This window comes from Mustela lutreola, chromosome 1, assembly GCF_030435805.1.
Source record: "Mustela lutreola isolate mMusLut2 chromosome 1, mMusLut2.pri, whole genome shotgun sequence".
Classification (NCBI taxonomy): Eukaryota; Metazoa; Chordata; class Mammalia; order Carnivora; family Mustelidae; genus Mustela; species Mustela lutreola.
Window position 1 is genome coordinate 181,083,337 of NC_081290.1, and position 23,277 is coordinate 181,106,613.

A 23,277-nucleotide genomic window follows, 5' to 3' on the forward strand; every position below is an offset into this window, starting at 1 on the left:
CAGTACACCAGGACACAGTGCTCCCGCACCCGTAGTCTTCTCCTCAGCTCTTCTACTGAAGGATTTGGCCTTCACAGTGACAGACTGTCTTGGGAACTTTCCCTCCCCCAAAACTTTGTAGTAGCCTGATCACAGCATGTCAGTGAAGAGGCAGCTCCAGTCTTGGTTGTTTTTGTTTTTTTTTTTTGTTTTTTTTTTGCAGCATTTACCAGTGTCTGCTCACTGACCAAGGTTCACAGTTTATTAAGATTGACAGTTGGGCAGAGCTCTACTTCCCCTTTGATGAGGAATACCAACTTTTCCAAAGTGACCTGTACGATATTTGTTGAAATTGATCCTGTGGTGATATGTGCCACCAGAATTGCCCCAGCCTCCTGGGCGCTTCTGGGACTTGATGGTAATTACTCTTCCCCACACTCTAGCCAGAGCCACAGGGGCACTTTTTTCAGAATCCTGGTGGGGCTCACCATCTCCGGACTGTGGTCCCCACTCATGCTAGTGTGTTTTTGGCCTCCATCAATTCATCGAATTGTGATTTAGTATTCCTCTAGTGTATGGCTCCAGCAGCTTCTGCTCCTGGTAGGCTGTGATTCTCCAGATTTGCTTGTTTCTTCAGATTTCAGGGTGGCAGTTGGCCCTGCAAACTCATTTTTCTGATGGGTCCAAGAAAAGTAATTGATTTTCACTTTGTCCAGCTTTTTTGTGTTATAAGAAGGAGTGACAACGTCCAAGCTCTTTACATGTCAGAGCTAAACTGGAAATTCCTGATAAAGATTGCTTATTTAATCTATTGTTAATCTATGTAAGATGTAGAAACATATGAAAATATATATTTATTAACTATATATATAATATATATATAAGAAATATATGGAAATAGTACATAAGTAGTGGATAATTATGTTTAGGGTGATCTTAGATAACCAAACTCAGTCTCATCTGAGAAATAATAAAATTAACTGCAATGATACCTACTATTTTCAAAGATGCTTGTTTTTCCTAGAATAGGATAGATGGAGGGTGCTCAGCGATAAAATAGATGAAAGTTATCAGTGTCTTGCAGTGCCACAAAGTGGGATGTGATACATGGGCATATCATTTAAACTTTCCTAGCTTCAAGTTTTCTCATTTAAAAAATGGGTTGTATAAGTTTTAGAGATAATATATTTAATAAATCTAGCAATGTCTAGCACTTCCTACATGCTCAATAAATGTTAGCAATTACTTTTGATTTTTAAAAAATGTCATGGAAGAAAGAATTCAAAAGTATTGCAGACAGTTTGAGGAGTACTAATTGTAAACCACATTCTTAAAGCAGATAAGGCAAATATACCGACCAGGAAACAAACTAGTTGGTGGCTATAAAAACAAGCTCAATTCCATCTAGCCTCAGGGGAAAACTAGTATATGATCCTAGGCTGCCACCTGCTGGCCTATAATGAACGAAAAAGCACAATCTGGAAGTTTCATTCCTCAAGTGGAAATAGTGATAGTTTAGTTTCTCTCACACAAATGAATAGAATGTGTTCTCAGCTATTTTTACTGGTAGACCTCTTTAACAAAATTCTTTATGTGTGAGAGCCACTGTAATTTTTATTTATAACTTTGGGGAGTGGAGATGATTTTTTTTAAGGCTTATTTTTATTATCTATGGCTCAAATGTGAAGCAAGGGCTCCTTATTCATTACTATTTTCCTTTCATGTGTTAATATTTCATAGCTTTCTGATGGTGTAATTTATGGCATTAAACTGGAACTGATTCAAATTATATAATACATTATAATCAGCCCCAATTGTTATGATTACTTATAATCTATAATATCAGAGGTTCCCAAAAGGCAATCTGGAGACCAGTTGATCTGGCTGATTGCATCAGAATTGCCTGGTCCCTGTTTCATATTTGTAAATCAGAATATTTTGGGAAAAAGCTGAGAAGGTATCATTTCAAAAAAACACTCCCAATGTGATTCTCAGGAGGCTAACTTTAGAGACTATTGTACTAGATTACAAGCTCCTTGAGGCAAGGACAACTTCTTATTCATTTTTGTGTTCTTGAGGTTTAACAATTCCCAGGACACTGTAGGCACCCACAGAAAATTAGATGAGTGAATGAACAAATGTGTGCATAGATAAATGTAAATTCATGACTCCCGGCAGCAGTTAACAACAGAGCAGTTGTGGTGGACTAGACCTCTTGGCTTTCTGGTTTATGTGTACTAACCAGTTAGGCAAATATACTTTTGTTGTTCTTAGAAATTTCAGAGATTACATTGTGGGATTAACGTGGCTGCATGATGGCCCACGTGGTTCAGCTGGTTAAGTGCCTGGCTCTTAGTTTTGGCTAAGATCTCATGGGTCATGTGGGTTTCAAGATTCTCTCCTTGTGCCCACCCATCCCCCCAATTGAGGATGTTTTCTCTTTCTTTCAAATATATATACATATATATATGTGTGTGTGTATATATGTATATGTATTATATGTATTATATGTATACATATGTGTATATGTATATATACATGTACATATATGTACATATTTATATATACATACTTTAAAAAATTTATATATACATACTTTAAAAATATGTATATTTATATACATATGTATACATATATATGTATATATACATATTTATATATACATACTTTTTAAAGGGTGCATGTTGGCCTCACCAAGTTCTGGAGGGTATAAGTTAAAAAGATGGAACTAACCAAAGCTGCTATCTCTAATACTGATTGTATTGCAAGAATGACGCCAGATTGAATATATTGATAAGACAGAAAGAAACAAAGAGGGATCTTTTTATTTGAATAAACATATGCTCTGTTATATTATTAATTTCCTTTCCAATAAAAAGTCAACATATGGCTGAATTGATTGACCAAAAATTATTTGCTATTTTTGCATGACAGGGGGACATGGATGGGTCACCTTTGAAGTTACTCAGTTCTTGCAGGAGTCTCCCCAAATTAAACAGTCAGCATTTAATTTTAGTAACAATGTAAAGAGGCAGGTACAGTGTGCAGAGCAGAAAAACATAAACAAAGAACTGTTAGTGAAGAGGTCTTTTGCGTGCCTAGGAAAACGTGGATCCTGTAGAGGCAGAAAAAGTTTTCTTTTTTTCTGCTTTAGGTTCTTGGGCTGATCTATTAATTAAATTGACATAAGACAGATTAACAGGAGAAAAACAAATTTAATTCTCACATATGAGAGTTTATAGAAATATGAGACTCAAAGAAGTAACCAAAATAGGCAGCTTTTATGTCTTTCAGACAAAGTAACAATACATTTGTGAAGAATTGACAAGACAGAGTTCTGGTTTGAGGTACTAAATTAGTAAAGAAATAACAAGTTTTGTTTATATGGCCTTCTCAGCCTCCAATGATGCAGATAGGGATTTCTGTTGATGGATGTCCGTCTCTTTCCCTCCTGGGTACCTTTCACATGGGAGATTTGTTTCCAGTTTTCAGGAATTCAAAGGACAGGCAGAGTATTCTTTTCACGTTCTTGTTTCTTAAGTAATTTTAATTCAGAATAATTAGTATGCCAAAGTGGCTTATTTGGGGGAAGCCTGCTCTGAGCCCCATCAACCCATAATAGTCAACTCTAAAACATCATTCAGTAAATTGATCAGATTAAAAAAAAAAAAAAAAAGAAAAGAAAAAGAAAAAACCCTCTGATTCTTCAGTCAAAACCAGTAAGGTTCCAAAAGTCCATAACATATCACAATAAGTTAGCACTTTCTAGGTAATATTAGTTAATTAGTTTCTTGTTGGTTTTTTTTTTTTAAAGATTTTATTTATTTATTTGACAGAGATAACAAGCAGGCAGAGAAGCAGGTAGAGAGAGAGAGAGAGAGAGAAAAAAGCAGGCTCCCTCCTGAGCAGAAAGCCTGATGCAGGGATGGATCCCAGGACCCTGAGATCATGACCTGAGCCAAAGGCAGAGGCTTAACACACCGAGCCACCCAGGTGCCCCAGTTTCTGTTTTTTTTTTTTAATTTTTAAAAAATTTTTCAATTTTAATTAGGCAAAAATAGTCACTGCTAAAACTTAGATATTTTTACATGTATTATATAAAATTTTTACAAATTCTGAGATAAAATATAAAACTGTAATGTAATTTCTTAGAAGACAGAAAAATAAGTTTGAAAATTAATGGAATCAGAAAATGAAAAAGAAGTTATCATAGAAGGAAATGAAATAATATTATTTGAATAATTGAATATATATTTTAGAAAATATAGAGAATACTGAGAAAAAAAGATAGTGATTACATAGAACGTAGAACTGAAAAGAAAATGAGAATGTACTTGTGAAAATGTCAATCACAATAGGTGAATTTTTAAAGATTTATTTATTTCAGAGAGAGTGGGGTGGGGCAGAAGGAGAGATAGAGATACAGAGAGAGAGAGAGAGAGAGAGAATTTCAAGTAGACTCTATGTTGAGTGCAGAGCCTGATGAGGGGCTCATCTCATGATGAGATCACCACCAGAGCCAAAAACGAGAGTCAGATGCCCAACTAACTGTGCTACTCAGGTGCTCCCACAATAGATGGATTTAACAAAAAACTTGAAGAGAGGATGGCTCAGTGGGTTAAAGCCTCTGCCTTCGGCTGGGGTCATGATCTCAGGGTCCTGGGATTGAGCCCCACATCGGGATCTCTGCTCAGCAGGGAGCCTGCTTCCTCCTCTCTCTCTCTCTGCCTGCCTCTCTGCCTACTTGTGATATCTGTCTGTCAAATAAATAAATAAAATCTTCAAAAAAAAAAAAAACTGGAAGAGAAAAAACAAACAAAAAACCCCAATGTACATTTGTACCACATGTATTTTGTCCTAACTCAGGTTCATGGCAGAGTTTTAAAGAATAGGTCATTCTTTAATTATCTACCACAAGCAATTGATATATTTGTGGAAATTATCTACCACAAGCAAAGAAATCTAAATTTAAAAACAAAACAAAACAGCCCAAGTGGAAGTTTTGTAAACTTTTTTACACAAACTCAAACACTGAAAAATTATTGGATTCTCTTTACTTTATTGCACCTTGAATGAATCTATTTTTTTTAAAAGATTTTATTTATTTATTTGACAGAGACAGACAGCAAGAGAGGTAACACAAGCAGGGAGAGCAAGAGAAGGAGAAGCAGGCTTCCCGCTGAACAGGGAGCCCCACTTGGGGCTGGATCCCAGGATTCTGGGATCATGACTTGAGCCGAAGGCAGACAATTAATAACTGTGCTACCCAAGTGCTACCAAATGATTCTGATTTTTAATAAACAGCTGGTAAATGAAAAAAAAAATCAAGTTTAGAATGCAAATGGGTGCAAAGAATGGTATTTATCATATATTCTTAGAAACAGAGAAAATGAAAAAGGACATCATCAAAGAGGTAAGTAAATCAGATTAAAATCTGATTTAAAAAGTATTATATATATGTAACCATTGGTGAGGTAAAGACTATATTTAAAGGCTAAAATATAAAACCAAATAATTAATACTATCACAGATGCATTGAATAAAAATAATGTGAATCATTTGAATAAGGCAAGATATCCTAATTATTGCTCAATTACTTTAGTTATAATTCTATAAGCTCTAGGTGCAACAGGTGACAATTACTGTTAAGTTTCTAAAGTCTAATATTTTGGTCTATGAATATAGATTTTGCTCAGCAAATGACATAATTGGAGAGCAATGAGATCTACCTATTTAGTAGACTGCACAGAACAGAATCCAAAGTAATGTGAGGGAAAGAGATCTTTGTGATTTGGGACTGCGTTTTCTTCCTCTCATGATGTCATATTAGTATGTTGGCCAAAGCAAAAGCAATACAGGGTTTACTGAAGACTGAATTTGAAGTAAGTGCTGAAGAAGCTTCTGACAGCAGTGTAAAAAACTGAAAAAAAAAAAAAAAAGTGACCTGACTGAAGCTTGAAGTGCTATAGTTTTGAGGTGAAGATATTATGTCAAGTTGAGAATAGTACCTCCTCAAGAAAAAAATGGGGCACCCGGGTGGCTCAGTAAGTTAAGCATCTGACTCTTGAACTTAGGTCAGTTCTTGATCTTAGGGTTGTGAGTTCAAGTCCTGTGTTGGGCTCCACATTGGGGGCGGAGCCTACTTAAAAAAAGTATCTTGTTCATAGATCAATGTCTGGGAAATTTAAATCTGCTTCCAATAATAATAATAGAAGTAATATTATTATTAATATAATACTGTCAATGATATTATTATTATTAATAATTTAGAAGCTGGAAATATGACAGTCACAATTTTGAATGAAAAAAAATTAGATTGTAATAGGAAGACCCTCAAAAATTAATTCTCAATCATTCCATATCCCTTGTTGGATAGTCTTTAAACTTAATGGTAAAAAATATACCAAAAGTCTTTTCTTTCACACTTTTGAAATTTTAATTCCATCCAAGAACTACAATCCACCTTTCAGTTTGAAACATGGGTGTTGAAATATTAATTTTGGAATAATTATAAAATATATTATATGAAAGTCCAGTTGAGGCCATCCTGTCCTTATAACGTACTCATTCAGAAGCAGTAAGCAATGTTTTTTTTTCTTTTTATAAATTATTGATATTTTCAGAGATGAGGTATCTAAATAAAGGTTAGAATCCTAGCCAAAGAGATACTTTGAAAATACCAGTATTTAAATTTACTTCCACAGTAATAATTTATCATGACTATTGTGGTGTAGACATTTTATATTTTAAACCATTTTTATTGAGCCTCATGGGTGGCTCGGTGAGTTAAGTGTTTGATCTTGATTTTGGCTCAGGTCATGATCTCAGGGTTGTGAGATTGGGATCTGCCCTGGGTGTGGAGTCAGCTGAGTCTCTCTCTCCCTTTACCCCTTTCCCACCTCACAGGGGAGCACAGGTGGGCACTCCCTCTCTTAAAAAAAAAAAAAAAAAAAGTCAACCATTTTTTTTTAAACAGCATACCTATAGAAAACTATATAAAATGAGTATAAAGCCTAATGAAATAAAAGTATTTAAGGCAGACATTTTTATATAACTACCACCTAGATCATAAATGTCCTCCATTCCCATTGGTCTTTGAGTTCTTTTTTATTTTCCAGCACCTCAAGATATCTTATACTTCTTTGCCCCAGCCCTGGAATTAGCTATTTCTCCAAGGAGCTCTGATTCATTTGACTGAGGAAAATGGTATTTATAAACCGAGACTTGGGGGATAGTTGTGTTCATCACTATTGGAGTATTATTGCTTTCTCAAACAAGATAATCTTTTTTATAAAACTTATTATTATTTTTTTTTTTTGAGAGAGAGAGCGAGAGCACGTGAGTATGGGGAGGGGTAGAGAAAGAAGCAAAGGGAGAGGGAGAGAAGACTCCCCATTGATCAGGGCCTAGACATGCAGCTCAGTCTCAAGACCCTGAGATCATGACCTGAGTGGAAACCAAGAGTCAGATGCCTAACTGACTGAGCCACCCAGGTACCCTTCGAAAAGATGATTTAGAAAAAAAAAAAAGTTTCAAAATACAGAAAGAATATAATGGTCTTTTCACAGTTTCAGAGACATACGTAATTTGAAGAATTATGATGATAAACAACTATGTAACAATTTACAGTAGAATTTAACCGATGAATAATATGAAGTAGAATATCAATGATGAGGAACAAATACTACACTTCCTCCCTCACTCGTCCAGCCAATTTTAGGATAGCTGCTCCCCCGATTAAAGCTTTGCCTATGTTTGTAGTACTAGTTACCAGACATGTTTCCAAATCCTTGTCAGTTCTTCAGGAGCTTTCTGAATATTGGTTGGTAGTGAAGAACATAGTGTCACTATTAAAATGTTATAAAACCTAATGTCCTCAGTGTCACAACTGGAAAGGCTGTCTAGGGATCATTTCTAAGGAAAACAAGGTGTTGGAGCAAATAAGCACTGAAATCATCATACGATGTCATTTTATGAAATCAAGATATGAACTATTCATATTACCAATTATTTCATGCTAATGACTAGGGAATGTGAGATTGAATTCTTCATCATGATTAGACTTGTAGTTTTCTATTATTTTATGTCAAAAATTTGATTCCCATAACAAACAAAATCACTTCTATTAGGACTTCTATTTCATTCTCTGAAAGGTTTTTGTTCTTATTCTTGGTTAACAATGCTTTATGTTTCTAAAAATATTAATAATTATTTCTTTTGAAGATTTTTTTTGCTTTCTGCATGAATTTATTAGTTTTAGCTTCCAACTTTAAAGCTGAAGGATTTCCTCAAACATTTGGTTGTCTTTGGTTATTCTTTCATATTTGAGTAATGCTGATTAGAAACTATGAGGGCATGGGAGAGCTTATTAACTTGTGGGTTTCACTGAAGAGATGGGAGAGCCTAGCAACCCGCCATTTCTTTGCTGGTTGCCTAAATGCCATTAGGCTCAGGTCTTTCTCTAAGGTGGGTTTTCCTAGAGATGACTGTTTCAATTTTTTTTGCCTGAGGTGTATATATATATACCTGATTTCTTTAGCTGTAGGAGAAGAGTGACAGAGCCGAGGGCCTCATTTGTTGTTGTTGTTTTTTAAAGATTTTATTTATATGAAAGAGAGAGAGAGAACGAGCAGGGGGAACTGGAGCAGGAGAAGCTCCCTCCTACTGAGAGGAAGCCCAACGTAGGACTCTATTCTAGGACCCTGAGATCATGACTAGATTTTAAGGCAGACACTTAACCAACTGAGCCACCCAGGCACCCCTTAGAGCCTCATTTGTTGTATATAGATACTGAAAAGAAATTAAGAACCATTTAAAAAGTTGTGATAAAATACACATGAAATTTACCCCTTAAATCTTTTTAGGTGTATTCTTCTGTAGCATTAAGTACACTCACACTGTTGTGCTACATCTCCAGAACTGTTTTCATCCTACAAAACTGAAACTCCAGACTCATTAAATAGTAACTCCACATTTTCCCCTCACCTTGGCCTCTGGCAACCTCCATTCTATTTTCATTTCTGATTTTGACTGCCATAAGTATCTCAGATACATGGATTCAGACTGGATGTTTTCTTTTGCGACTGGCCGATTTCACTTAGCATGGTGTCCTCAAGCTTCATCCATGTTGCAGCATAGTCAGGATTTCCTCTGTTTTTTAAGGCTCAGTAGTATTCCATCCTACCTAGACACCACATTTTGCATATCCACTCTTCCTGGTTGGACCGACCCATGGGTTGCTTCCACCTTCAGATATTGGGAGTAATGCTTTTATGAATATGGCTGTGTAAACATCTCTTTCAGACCCTGCTTTTCAGTTCTCTTGTGCATATATCCAGGAATAGACTTGTTGGATCATACGTTCGTTCTATTTTTAATTTTTTGTGGATGTATATACATGCTTTTAAATAACCTCCCCTTGTTGAGCTTTACCCACCACCACATGTAGTGACCGGGGTATGGAGATTCCTCAGTTCACAGCCCCCTGCTTTCCCAACCGTCTTCTGTTTAGGGAATGGGCATGTTTTTGGGGGTAGTCATCTGGCTCTGTGATGTTGAAAAAATAATTTCGGGGCCTGAACAGTCTGCATGTGAACTTTGAACCCAATCTCCGTTTTCCCCGCCCCAGCTCTACGCCCCGCCCCACCCCCCCGCCCCATCCAGTGTATACTAGTGGTTGCTCAAGATAAATGTGTCAAAAAACAAAAAACAAAAAACAATCCAGGGACACCTGGGTGGCTCAGTTGGTTAAGCGACTGCCTTTGGCTCAGGTCCTGATCCTGGAGGCCTGGCATCCAGTCCCCCATGGGAATCCTTGCTCAGCAGGGAGTCTGCTTATCCCTGCGACCCTCTCCCCTCTCATTCTAAGTAAATAAGTAAAACTTTTAGAAAAAATTCACCGAAGATCAAGTCATATAAATGACCAACTTGTAAATAACTTTTCTTTGAATTCTTTATTTTTAGTTTTCATTTTATCTTCCTAACTGCATCTTAATGCAAATTCGGTTGGATTCTGCTTCAGTCCCCTGCTGCTGCAGCAGAGTCTGAGGGGTCGGATAAAAGGGAAAACCTAGACGGACATTAGAATACAGAATATTCATTTTTTATTACCAGGGTGGTATCCTGACTCGGATTGAAATCGGAGGTTATTAAATAGCTGTTGGAACTTTGGGCAAGGTTTTCAGTTTACTGGGTTGAAAAACGCAAAATGGGGATCACAATTATAATTCACAGAGAGCGCACATCTCTGTGAGTGAGTGAGAGTGTATGCATGTGTGTGCGTGCGTGCGGCGCACGCTTTGCCAAGGCAAACCCAGGGTGCCCGTGTATTAACAGCGCTGAAGTAGTGTGACGTCACCATAGTAACAGGAACCTGTGCGCCTGCGTCCATTTAAAGAGCCGGCGTGCTTTGGAATCCCTTCCTTAGCCCGCCCTCTTCCTCGGATTGCTCCGCCTCCCTTTCCCGGCGGCTGGCCCACTACGCCCTGCGGAATCCAAGTCACCAATCAGCGTCCACTTAGCCCTTGCAGTCAAAGGCGCGTGCCCCGGTTTCAAAAGCTCGGGGGCGGGCTCCGGGTTCCGCGCACGCGCGGTCTCCTCTCTCTCCCCACGTTGGTTCCGTGTCTCCTCAGAGCCGTCTCGCCGCTTGGCCTGAGGTGTCTCGTGTCTGGGGGCGGTCTGGACTGTCTCCGCCGCTGCCGCGATGGGCAAAACTGCCGAGTCTCAGGGGTCGGGAGGCCGGCCCGACCCGGTGCGGAGTTTTAACCGTTGGAAGAAGAAACACAGCCATAAGCAGAGCCAAAAGAAGCAGCTGAGGAAGAAGCTGAAGAAGCCCGAGTGGCAGGTGGAGCGCGAGGCTATCAGCCGCCTCATGCAGAACTACGAGAAGGTGAGGCCGGCGCTGGGGCGGGGGCGCCGGCCAGCGGCGGGGCCCCGAGGCCCGGCGGCGATGGGAGCTCTGTCACGGGGGCCGGGGCGGGGGTGCAGACCCGCAGTCCAGCGGGCGGGAGACGGGACTGGGGTGACAGGGGCTGGTGGGGGTCCCGCCGAGGCCCCACAGGTGGTCCGCCCGGCGCCGCGGACAAGGCCTTGGGGCCATCCCAGCTCGCCATCCTGCTCCTCGTGAAGTGATGGAGATGCAGCGGCGCTTGAGGGCGGCGAGAGCCCGCAGTAGTACTGACGACGGTAGCGGGAACCGCACCGGTGTTTTCAGCCGCTGACCGGGCGCTTTCCATTAGTCGTGGGACTCGAACTGTGCTATGGGTCAGATTCCCATTTTACAGGCGAGAACACGGAGGCTCCGAGAAGACGAGGCACTTGTTTTCAGCTCCCCTCTTAGTAGGTGGTGTGGAGTTGAAGCCTAGACCCGCGTCTTTCCAAGTCCAGAGCCTTCGCTTCTGACCCTGGTGCGGGGTCCGCAGGCTCGACACCATCTCCTGCCTTCCCGCGCTTATCTCGTTTTCTCTCCTCGGTTCCCGTCCCCGAACCGGAGTTGGCCCAGGACAGCGGGCCTCCTGGTGCGTCTCTGCCACCTGCCATCCTGCACGGTGGTGGATGTTCTCAGACGAGTGGCCCCGTAGTTACCTTTTTAACCTCTGGCCCTGCCCCCGGCCCTCAGTCTCCTTGGCAGGGTCCCTACCCCATCTCCCCTTCTCCTCCACCCCCACCTGCCCCGTCGGTTTGCCTTCACCCACCTCACTCAGCCTGTCAGTGATTGCCCCCTTCTGGTGCGCACTATAATCAGGGATTTAATATAGGGGACATTTCTGGAATTATAGTCATCAAGTGTCCTGCTGGTATAGCTTTCCTTTAAACGGCTCTTAGGTCAACAGTAAGATTAGGTAGAGAACCTTTATTTTTGTTTGGGCTTTTGAGTTAAGATAAATGATAATTTGATCCTGGCTTTTGATCATCAGACGAGTGACTTTGGGCAGGTTATTTATTCTGTCTGCTTCCCTTTTCTTGTCTTTAGAAGGCATCATAATAATATCTATTTTATAAGTTGTTGGGAGGAGTTAGTAAGAAGCATGTTAGGCATTCTGTACAATGCCCGAAACATATAAATATATTAGCTGTTACGTTATTTCTATTGCTGTATGCACAGCCTCTTAAAAAACCATTGTAAAGTACGATTAGATTGCATTTGAGAGTCTTCTTTAGCTGGAGTTGCTGAAGGAATATAGTCTCAGCTTCTCTTTCTTTTGTGTAATTGCGATGCTTATTCCTGTGGACTGGTGACTCCTTTTTTGTATTCTACCCTCAGCCTTTCTGAGTTCATATTCTTTTTTTCTGACTGCGCCGGATGTCTTTGCCTGCCAGGATACCTTAAATACACAAGTCCCAAAGTGAGCTCATTAGGTTTGATTTCCAAATTCACAGTCCTTTGTGTGAGTTCTCTCTTGCCACTGTAAAAAATTGCCGCAAACTCCATGGTTTAAAAGAAGAGAAATTTGTTCTTTCATAGTTCTGGAAGGCAGAAGTCTGAAGTCCATTTCCCTGGGCTGGAATCAGCGTGTCATCAAGGCCATATTCCATCTGGACATTCTCAGGGAAAATCCATTTCTTGCTACTTCCGGCTTCTGGTGGTTGCTTTCCCTTGGCTTGTGGCTGCATCACTCCCATCTCTGCCTCCGTGGCCTGTGGTTCTGTGTCAAATTTATTTCTGCCCTTTTAAAATAAGGATACTTCTGTTCGCATTTAGGGCCCACCCAGAATATTGAGGATAATTTCCCGTCTCAAAATCTTTGATAATGACCTGGACAAAAATCACTTTTGTTGTTTAAGATAATATGCACAGTGCTGGAGGTAAGCATGTAGAGATATTTGGGGCTGTTACTTAGCCCACCACATGCTAGCCCCACTGTCTAAGCAGACTGCTGAGCTAGAAACCTAGGAGTAATCCTAATCCTAGAGACTTACCTCTCAGCACTCTTACATCCAGTCAGTTACACTGATAATGTCCTCTGCCTCTTAACATTTTTTAAATGTTACTCCACCCACCCACCCCCAACCCCATGCCTTAGTTCAGGCCCCATCATCTCTTGCGTGGATTACTACAGTAACTATTGCTTGTAATAGGGATTAGCAGGCTTTTTCTGTAAAGGATCAGATAATAAATGGTTTCAGCTTTGCAGTTCAGGAGGGTGGAACTACTCAACTCTGCCGTTGTAACACAAAAGCTGCTATGGAAATACTTAAACAGATGGTATACTTGTGTTCCAGCAAAATTTCAGTTAGGAAAACTGGTGGCTGGATTTGGCCCTTAGGCCTTATCCCCCCAGTCTATCTTCTGTATTGCTGGCAGAGTGATTCTTTCCAAGATGAAAATCCAGTCATCTTATTCTTGATTAAAACCCTCCCTTGGCTCAGTTACTTTCAGGAAAATGGTCAAATACTTTCATGTGTCAACACGTCCTCCTCCAGTGGAACAGTAATTTATTTGTGGTCAGGCAGACTTGGTTTATCTCACCCAGTTTGGGTTTTGAGTAGCCAAGCTCCTTAATATCCCTGAGTCTCACTTTGTTTGGTTCAGCAGAGGTTAGTAACTACCCAGAGTAGTGAAAGGCTCAAAGAGGTAATACATGAAAACCAAGTGGTGTGCATAAGCATACACACGAGAACAACTTGTAGTTTCATGACGTGGCTGTGCTCCCTGATGCCTCTGCTTTTTCTTTTCTTTTCTTTTCAAGATTATTCAAAGATTTTACTTATTTATTCGAGAGAGAGAGCGAGAGTGAGCATGAGCAGAGGAAGAGGAAGAAACAGGCTCCTGGCTAAGTGAGGAGCCCAACACGGGGCTCGATCTCAGGACCCTAATTAGGATCATAACCTGACCTAAAGTCCAATGCTTACCTGACTGAGCCACCCAGTCATCCCGCTCCCTGATGCTTCTTGTCCTGGTAGTTGATGTTTCTACCATTTGCAGTGAGCACCCCCATTCTTGCACTCTAGGAACACCTCCCAGTACTTCAAGATTTAAACTTCTCTTCCTGACCTTCCCAGGTGGGGTTAAAGCTGCTGTGTGTCTGTAGCATTTTGTATACACTTTTATTGCAGAATTATCACGAGGCTGTGATGATTGGCTTCTTTGTTTAGCTTTTGCCTTAACTTTCCTGCTAGACCACGAACCCCTGCAGGTCAGAAACCTTTAATACCCTCACCTTTGTGCTTCCCAGTCATTGGTAGCACAGTGCTTGTCCTGAAGTAGGTGCTTAGTGTTCGGGTGTTGTTTGGTGCACGAGGACCTTTTCCAGATGGCTTTCTTCTGGTTGGTAAAATAGGTCTATTCTTTTTGGTCTTTTGTTTGAATTATAATTACTAAGACTTACAAAGCTTTTTACGTGTTGACTTGCCATATCCTTAAAATAGATGACACTATGAGATGGTTTCCATTGTCCAGGTGAGAAGCTTTAAGGAAAAGCAAGATTAAATAATTTCTGCAAGTTTAAACATCTAGTAGTGAAAAAGTTCCAACTCAGATGGTCTAGGTCTGATGCCAGAGAGCCAGATCACTACACTTTACGGCATTGCACCTCATGAATGTTTCAATTCTCAGCTTTTCACTAAACTGAAGGAAGCTTTTCCAGTATTGTTGTGTTTTATTTATTTATTTTTAATCTTAGAAATATTTTCCTAAGATTCTGTCAAGAAAGAAATACACTGTGAAATCAAACGCCAGGGCTAGCAATTCTCGAATACAATCGTAGCAGATTTGTTATTGTCTAGGGAACTAAGGTGCAGACCCTCACTGCAGGGTTCCTCAGATGATAGCGTCTGTGCATTGAACTATTATTACAGTATGTTTATAATACAGGGGTGGTGTTCAGTAGCCTTACTGGTGAAACACTGAACAGTTTGATTCAGAAACATCTCGAACAGTTTGACAAAGTACTTGTTAAGGTCTAGGTAAAAATAGATGGGAAAAAATATATGTCTGTGTCCCTGCAGAGATGGGGGGTTGATACATTTTGATAAATGTTAGAATCCTAGATACTTACAGTGCTGCGGAATTTGAGGGTGGTGTAATTAGTGGGAAAGAGGTTGGGTTATTCTGTACCTGCCCTTTCTGGCTAGGCGAATGAGAAAGATGTGTTTCCTCTGGGCATGCTGCCCTGCTGCCCTTTCTCCTTGTGGTTGCAGGCTCAGGCCTGGCTTGTGGAGTGTGAGCTGGATCACACTCCAGTGTGAAAAATCCAGTGTGAGCTGGATTTTAGCCCCCATATGTCTTTGTGCAAGAAAGCGTGCAACAGTTTGTGGTAGCCATGAGTAGAGCTTGTTCTTGAATCATGGGTTCTCCAGATAGAAAAGATTGGCTAGAACATTGTATATCAAGGGAGCAACACAGGGATATACAAAAAGATGTGAAAATATGTGGTGTTCTTTGAGGGGGACATACTCCATGGAGTGTGGTATGTGTTCCTGAACTGGCTTCAGATGAGGTTGCAGAAGAGGGCCAGAGGTGGATTGTCAGCAGTTTGTAGGAGTTAGAAGATGCCTGCATCCTCACCCTGAGCCTGTGAATAAATCACATGGCAAAGGGTAATTGAAGTTGCTGATCAGCTGACCTTAACAGAGGGGGTCTGGATTATCCAAGTGGGCCCAGAGTGATGACCCAAGGGCCCTGGAATGTGTGGGGATGCTGTGAGGTGAGGAAGATGGGAAGATTGTTGCTGTCTGGTTTTGAAGATGGAAGAGGGATCCAATCCAAGGAAGTGGGCAGACTGTGGAGGCTGGAAAAAGCAAGGAACTGGATTTTCTCTAGTCACCAGGAAGAGTTTTAACTGAGTGAGGACCCATTTAGGACTTCCAACTTTCAGAGTTGTGAGGTAATAAATTTATGTTGGTTTAAGCCACTGTCAGTGGTCATTTGTTTCAGCCCCTGTGGGAGATTCATACAGAGGCCATGTTTGGAGACTTAATCTGGAAGCAGTGGGGAGTGTCTAGGAGCAGTTGGAGAACACAGCCAAGCTGTAAAGGCTGTGAAGACTGTGGCCAGGTCGAAGACTGGTGCCGTAGTCTAGGTCTTAGGTCTTCTGAGAGGTAGATACCAAGTTGGGATGAAGTGAATTGGAGATTTATTGGTGGGGGGGAATGTCTGTGGAAGTGAAGGAGGAGGAACAGAAATAGGGAAAGGATGGAGGACTGAAGGAGGAGCCAGTAGGAAGAGTCTCAGGCTGCAGCACAGTCAAAGCAGGCTTCTGCTGGTGGGGTATCCTGGAACCAGACTTGCCCTTAAGGGAGTCTCTGGTCTCTGGTCCTGCAGACCGGGGTCTGTGGTCGTACTGCTGCAGTGAGCAGCCCTCCGGGCAGCCGGGGAGCGTGGTGCTGTCAGGGAGCGTGGTGCTGTCAGTGGTGCCTCTGTAGGATCAAGCACTACTTATCTGCCCACGGGCTTCCCTGCAGCCCAAGATCTGGGTGCTTTGTTTCTAAGGCCACCGTGTAGAGCGTGTGTGTTGGGGGTTTCAATGGAGAGTGGGGGATTGGAGCTTACTGAGAAATGCTGAGCTCTTTGTTTCAGTTCAGCAACTGTTGTCACTGTTGCTGAGTGACTCCATCTCTGCACCTGGATTCATTTAGACTTTCTATGATAGTAATCAGCTAGTGCTATATGGGAACCCTGTGCTGTAATCCAAGTTTTACCCCCTTAATCAGAATTTGGTGTGGTTTGAAGTAGACTGCTTTTCTTGTCGTGACTGCAGGAGGTGGAGCATTGTAGGACATTCTTTTTTCTTCACCAGCTTTGAGGATATGAAAGCATTATTAACTTTTGTGAGAAAAGAGAGTTGTGAGAAGAGAGTTGGAAGAAGTACAGGGGGGTGGTCAGTGGTATTCACCCTGTTCTCCCCTCCACCCCCTTCAGCTCTCCCACCAGTGATGGGAAGTGATGAACAAGTCCTGTCATTGAAACATCTGTTCTCTGATTTTAGAAGAGTGATACAGATTGTAGAGGGCATGTGAACATTGGAAGACAGGAGTGACTTTTTTTTTTTTAAAAGATTTATTTATTTATTTGACAGAGATTTGACATGCAGGCAGAGAGAGAGAGAGGGGAAACAGGCTCCCTGCTGAGCAGAGAGCCTGATGCAGGGCTCCTTCCCAGGACCCTGAGATCATGACCTGAGCTGAAGGCAGAGGCTTAACCCACTGAGCCACCCAGGCCTGGCCCCAGGAGTGAAAGGGCTGAAAGGAAGATACAGTGTTATTTTGTTTGTAGGAACCATAGCTGACTTCTGTGAGTTCTAAATATTCCTTGGAATGTAATTGTCCCTCTGGAACAGGGTTGGCATCCTTTTTCTGGAACAGGCCAGATAGTCAGTATTAAGCTTTGTCGGCCACGTGCCTTCTCTGTCATAACCACATAGACACTATGTAAATGAGTGGTTGTAGCTATGCTCTGGGAAAACTGTTTGCAAGAACAGGCAGCAGATTGGATTGGGCCATGGTTTGCTGACTCCTGTTGTAGTTCATCAATGGAGTAAAAATTTCCTTCTGTTTCTTAGACTTCTTTCTAAAAAATATGTTTTAATGGTCAAGAGAGTGCTGGGACAATTCCATTCTTCCAGATTTTCCATTAGGAGGTCAGAAGACTAGAGAGAGATGTGCAGTATTTCCTACTTTGCCTGTGCTGTGTCTCTGATGGAGACTCACCAGTCTGTCACTCATCTAGCTCCTCCTGTATGACTTCTCTTCTTTGTGAAAACAGCTTTTCATCTGATCACATTACAAGTGCATGGGTGGACTGCCTCTAATTTTGTTGTTGTATTTGGAAGATTTATCTTCTAATTAAGGTTCCCAGGTGGGACAGGACAGGATAACAAACTTTTCTCTTTCTAATGTGAGTACGCTGATTATTCCTTTTCACTCTTCTTTAGAATGATTTGTAGGGATTAAGGCAATGTTTTAATATTCGTGTTTTCAGCATGTGAGGACAGAGATAACCCCATCTGGGCTACCTTAAGGATCTTGGGAAAGATGATATGTAGACTGTAAAATGAAATAAAAGTTGTCATCCCTTTACTGCCTGCAGCGTAATTTAAATAAATGAACCTTACAAATGCAACTTTTCTCTTTTGTGAATCATGAATAATTTGGCAGCATATTCCCAGATCTGAATAGGAGTTCCTGTTTTCAGCATCTGTAATAAAGTAATTCCCCTGAGTAGCTGAAATGAAATTCAGAAAATTGGGTTTATGCTAATGAAGAACATCAGTAATGAACATTTAGATAATGTAAAGTTAAAGGGCAAAATGTTACTTATTGTGGCTTCAGAGTGTGACTGAGACATTTCTTGTGGTTATTGTTAATGCTCCCTCCTTCACTGTACCCCCAAATGAAGAGTTGTCAGGTTGGATTTGGCATGCCACTGATTGATGGTTAAAACTTGAAAAGATTTATGCTAACAAGATACATTTCTCCAATTAACTTCAATCTGTTCTACGAAGTGTGTAAATAGAAGTATTGTCATTGTGCTGTGTGGCTTAGAGTCATTTTGCCCCTTATTTCTTAATATTCTTTGAAGGATGGACTGAAGGTAGAGTTTCTTCCTAAAATTGATGGGTGGTGATTTACTGTGTTCTCAGAGGTGAAGGAGGTTGTTGTTGTTGTTGGTGGTGGTGGTGGTGTGTGTGTGTTTTGAGTGAATGAGATGGTGTCTTTTTTTTTTTTTTTTTAAACCAATTTTAATTGTTACAAGCTTGTATTTTTGATTCACAACAACTCGCTTACGGCATATTCCATTCTAGAAGGAAGGGTGGTTTTTAATTAGAAGTGATGGTTGAATTCAATCCTGTAGTACTAAGGACTAGCCAGGCAGCACAATGTAGAACTAAAAATGCCCTTGTTGTAAAATAGATGAATTATATGGTACATTTTTTTGTCTTTTTTTTTTTTTTTTTTTTTTTTTTATTTGACAGAGAGAGATCACAAGTAGGCAGAAAGGCAAAGAGAGAGAGGAGGAAGCAGGCTCCCTGCTGAGCAGAGAGCCCGATGCGGGACTTGATCCCAGGACCCTGAGATCATGACCTGAGCTGAAGGCAGCGGCTTAACCCACTGAGCCACCCAGGCGCCCCATTTTTTTGTCTTAATTGACACGGTCTCCTTTTTCTTTTTTTAGATAAATGTAAATGAAATTACAAGATTTTCAGATTTCCCCTTGTCCAAGAAAACATTGAAAGGTAGGTGTATGGTGATTTTGGGACATTTTGGGTTTCTTGATGTTTTTTATAAATGGCAAAAGGTTTAGAGCATTTAATGTGAAAGATATTATTTTGGCAAATAATCTTGATATCTTGAACCTTTAACACCAAGAAACAATATTAATTCATTCACATTTTACTGATTTTTTATTCTCATGCTTTTTGGAGTATTTTTTTTTTTTAAGTTTTTATGTATTTATTTGACAGAAAGATAGAGAACATAAGTAGGCAGAGAGGCAGGCAGAGGGAGAGAGAGAAGCAGGCTGTGTGCTGAGCAGGGAGCCCTACATGGGGCTTGATCCCAGGGCGCTGGGGGGTCATAACCTGAGCCGAAGGCAGATGCCTAACCCACTGTGCCACCCAGGCACCCCTCTTTCTGGACTAGTTAAAGAACAGTAGTGAAAAAACAAGATGCCGGGCCTCTCAGTAATTAAAATAAAATCTATTATGTTAGTTAAAATGAACAAGATAAAAGTGACATCTTTTATATTAGCCTGTTAGGACCATCAGAACAAAATATCAGACTGGGAGGTAGGGGTTGCTTAAATGACAGAAATGAATTTTCTCACCGTTCTGGAGGCTACAAGTCCAAAGATGGAGATGCTGGCAGGGTTAGTTTCCTCTGAGAGCCATCCTGGAAGGGTCTGTTCCAGGACTCTCTCCTTGGCTTATGGATGACCACCCTCTTGCTGTGTCTTACGTGGTTGTCCCACTGTGCAGTCGTACCGCTGGTATCTCTTTTTGTGTCCAACTTTCCCCTTCTTATAAGGACACCAGTGACTTCAGATCAGGGCTCATTTGAACTAAATCACCACTTCACAGGCCCTGTTTCTGAGTATTGGTGTTAGGGCTTCAACACCAATTTGAGGGGGCATAGTTTACCCATACTCTCATTTTATAGGGATTTTCTCAAGTGTCACTTTCCTCCCCTTCACCTTGGCAGGTTTGCAAGAAGCCCAGTATCGTTTGGTAACTGAGATACAGAAACAGACCATTGGCTTGGCTTTGCAAGGTAAAGATGTTCTTGGAGCTGCCAAGACAGGATCTGGCAAGACTTTGGCTTTCCTTGTTCCAGTAAGTAATTTTTTTTATATTGGTTCAGGTCCTCTGTTACATGCTTTTAAAACATTCTGTGCCTAGGTAGAAATCATTATCTGGAGAGTTGTTTCCTGTTGGATTTCTTCAGCTAGAATGTGAACTTTATCAGAAAGGGCCGCAACTGTCCTGTTGTCCACTGTATTCCCTCCATCCTAACACAGTGCCTGGCACATGGCAGCCAGTCAGTAACTTTTTGAATGAGTGAATTACTGTGCCTTGACAAGCCTTTACTTCTTGAAGGTTGGGTGTCTTCCAGGGTGGCAGGTGAGCATGGTTCTGCACTGTTGTACGGCCACTGGGGCAGGCTGGAGAGGTTGTTTATGTGCTCATGCTTGCAGACCTGCCAATTGCACGTTATACTTGCTACTCATTTAGGATAAAACTAAAATATGCTCTCTACTAGGAGATTGGGTGATTCATTGAGAATTTTCTAGGTCATTGATAGCTGTCGTTTTGAGCAGTAAAACAATAGAGCCTCTTAGGAATTTACTTATATCTCAGTTAAGCACTTGGTCTCATAATTTATTTATTTATTTATTTATTTATTTATTATTTTTATTAAAAGATTTTATTTATTTATTTGACAGAGAGAGATCACAAGTAGGCAGAGAGGCAGGCAGAGAGAGAGGAAGAAGCAGGCTCCCTGCTGAGCAGAAAGCCCGATGCGGGACTCGATCCCAGGACCCTGAGATTATGACCTGAGCCGAAGGCAGCAGCTCAACCCACTGAGCCACCCAGGCACCCTTGGTCTCATAATTTAATTCCTACAAAATAATTGGCTTAGGAAAATCACATTTGAGTGTTTGTTCCAAGTATTGCAAAACCATTTTTCCCTTAAATCCAATTTTTCATAGCGGTGTTTCTTTACAACTAGAAAATTCAGTCACTGCATAATTACAATAACTACACAGATGAAAGTTTAATGTGGTTTCTGTTCAGAAAATGGTGACAGATATTTTTCTAAAATCTGTTTTAATAGTTTGAGGGCTGCATGTCCCTCTCACTGATGGCCAGTCTCCTGCTGGCAGGGCTGTGGTGGCAGCTGACCTGCTGTGAGGTTTATGTTCCCTTCCTTCTATGATTTGAGGGATCTGGTGGCTGGAAGAAAAAGAAAAAACAAAGCAAAGAATTTCTTTCTGATGGGATGACACTTGTGACTGATATGTCTTCTGCTTGGAAGGTGCCTTTGATTTGGAGGAGCAGGGTCAGTTTGGAATCAAAATGCTGCCTCCTGAAGGGACTTACTAAACACAAATTTGCTGTCTTTTTTTGAGGTGCTGGAAGCCTTATATCGTCTCCAGTGGACGTCAACGGATGGGCTGGGGGTTCTGATTATATCACCTACGAGAGAACTGGCCTATCAGACCTTTGAGGTTCTCCGGAAAGTAGGAAAGAATCATGACTTTTCCGCTGGTCTCATCATTGGTGGAAAGGTTTGTTCTTTTGTCTTGTCCTTCTTTTTTCTATAACTTATATTGGAGCAATGTGGCAGTTGACAGGAAAGAGGTGGAGATTTTATTTAAACCAGTAGGCTGGCATTGTGGTGGGGTCACTATCTTCTAGAGTTCTGCTTATCAATTTTGAAGGTCCAGAAAGTCTGTTTTTGTGAGGGTATCTGAATTGATCAGGTTCTCTGAGATTAATATACCTTAAACAGCCTGTAAATCTATATGTGAATTTACTTGGGAAAGGTACCATCTGAGTATTTGGATTAGTTCCTTTAAAGAAAATATGTAATAGTTTGAATAATTTTGAACTTTGCTGGGTCAGCAGCAGCAGAAAGGAAAACAGTGTTTAAAATTTTTTTTAATCTTTATTTTTTAGGTTGAAGTATAGTTAGCATAATTATATTAGTTTCAGGTGTACAACATACTGATTCAATAAGTCTATATGTTCTGGTATGCTCATGGCAGGTGCTACCATCTAACACCATACAACACCATTACAGTACCGTTGACTGTATTCCCTGTGCTGTGCCTTTCATCCCTGTGACTTAGTTATTCCATACCTGGAAGCTTGTAAGCTTGTATCTTCTACTCCGTTTCACCCATTTTGCCATTCCCTCTCTGCTCTGGCAATCATCAGTTAGTTTTCTGTATTTATGGGTCTAGTTCTGCTTGTTGTTGTTTTGTTTTTTTTTTTAGATTCCATATGTAAGTGAAATTACCTGGTATTTGTCTTCTTCTGACTTATTTCACTTAAGCATAATATTCCCTGGGTCTGCCCATGTTGTTGCAGGTGGCAAGATCTCATTCTTTTTTTATGGCTGAGTAATTTTCCTTTATATATATATATATATATATATATATAATATATACCACATCTTTTTTATCCATTATTTTATATATATATATATATATATATATATATATATATATATATATATAAAATATATACCACATCTTTTTTATCCATTCACCTGTTGATGGACACTTGGGCTACTTCCATATCTAGGCTATTATACATAATGCTACAGTGACCATAGGGCTGTACATGCCTCTTCGAATTAGTTTATTTTCTTTGGATAAATATCCAGAACAGGAATTGTTGGATTGTATGGTAGTTCTATTTTTAATTTCTTTGAGGAACCTCCATACTGGTTTCCACAGTGGTTGCGTCAGTTCTCATTACCCCCAACAGTGCACAGAGGTTCCCTTTTCACTATATCCTCATCAATGCTTACTTCTTTTTGATGTTAGCCAATCTGGCAGGTGTTTGGTGATACCTCATGGTGGTTTTGATTTGGATTTCTCTGATGATTGGTGACCTGGAGCATCTTTACATATGCCCGTTTCCCTTTGGGAAACTGTATATCTTTGGGAACTATAGGTCTTGGGGAAAATACCCAAGTCCTAAGCCCACTTTTTAATTGGGTTGTTTGTTTTTTTGGTGTTGAGTTTGTAGAAGTTCTTTATATATATATATAATATGTATATGACATATAATTATTTATAAATAGAATATTATAGGGTATTATATATCTCATATATATGTAGGATAGTAACCC

The 23,277-nt window shown here is 40.5% G+C and overlaps 1 protein-coding gene across 1 annotated transcript in view; it reads left to right on the forward strand.

Moving 5' to 3' along the window:
* Positions 1 to 10,572: 10,572 nt before the first annotated feature.
* The window catches only part of DDX10 (DEAD-box helicase 10), a 277,722-nt gene continuing 265,017 nt past the window's right edge, over positions 10,573 to 23,277 (forward strand). The window contains exons 1-4 of the mRNA XM_059179811.1: positions 10,573 to 10,867; positions 19,091 to 19,151; positions 20,116 to 20,246; positions 21,545 to 21,703. Coding sequence (XP_059035794.1) covers positions 10,682 to 10,867; positions 19,091 to 19,151; positions 20,116 to 20,246; positions 21,545 to 21,703 — 537 coding nt within the window. The 5' untranslated portion in view covers positions 10,573 to 10,681. The remainder of the gene's footprint in view (positions 10,868 to 19,090; positions 19,152 to 20,115; positions 20,247 to 21,544; positions 21,704 to 23,277) is intronic.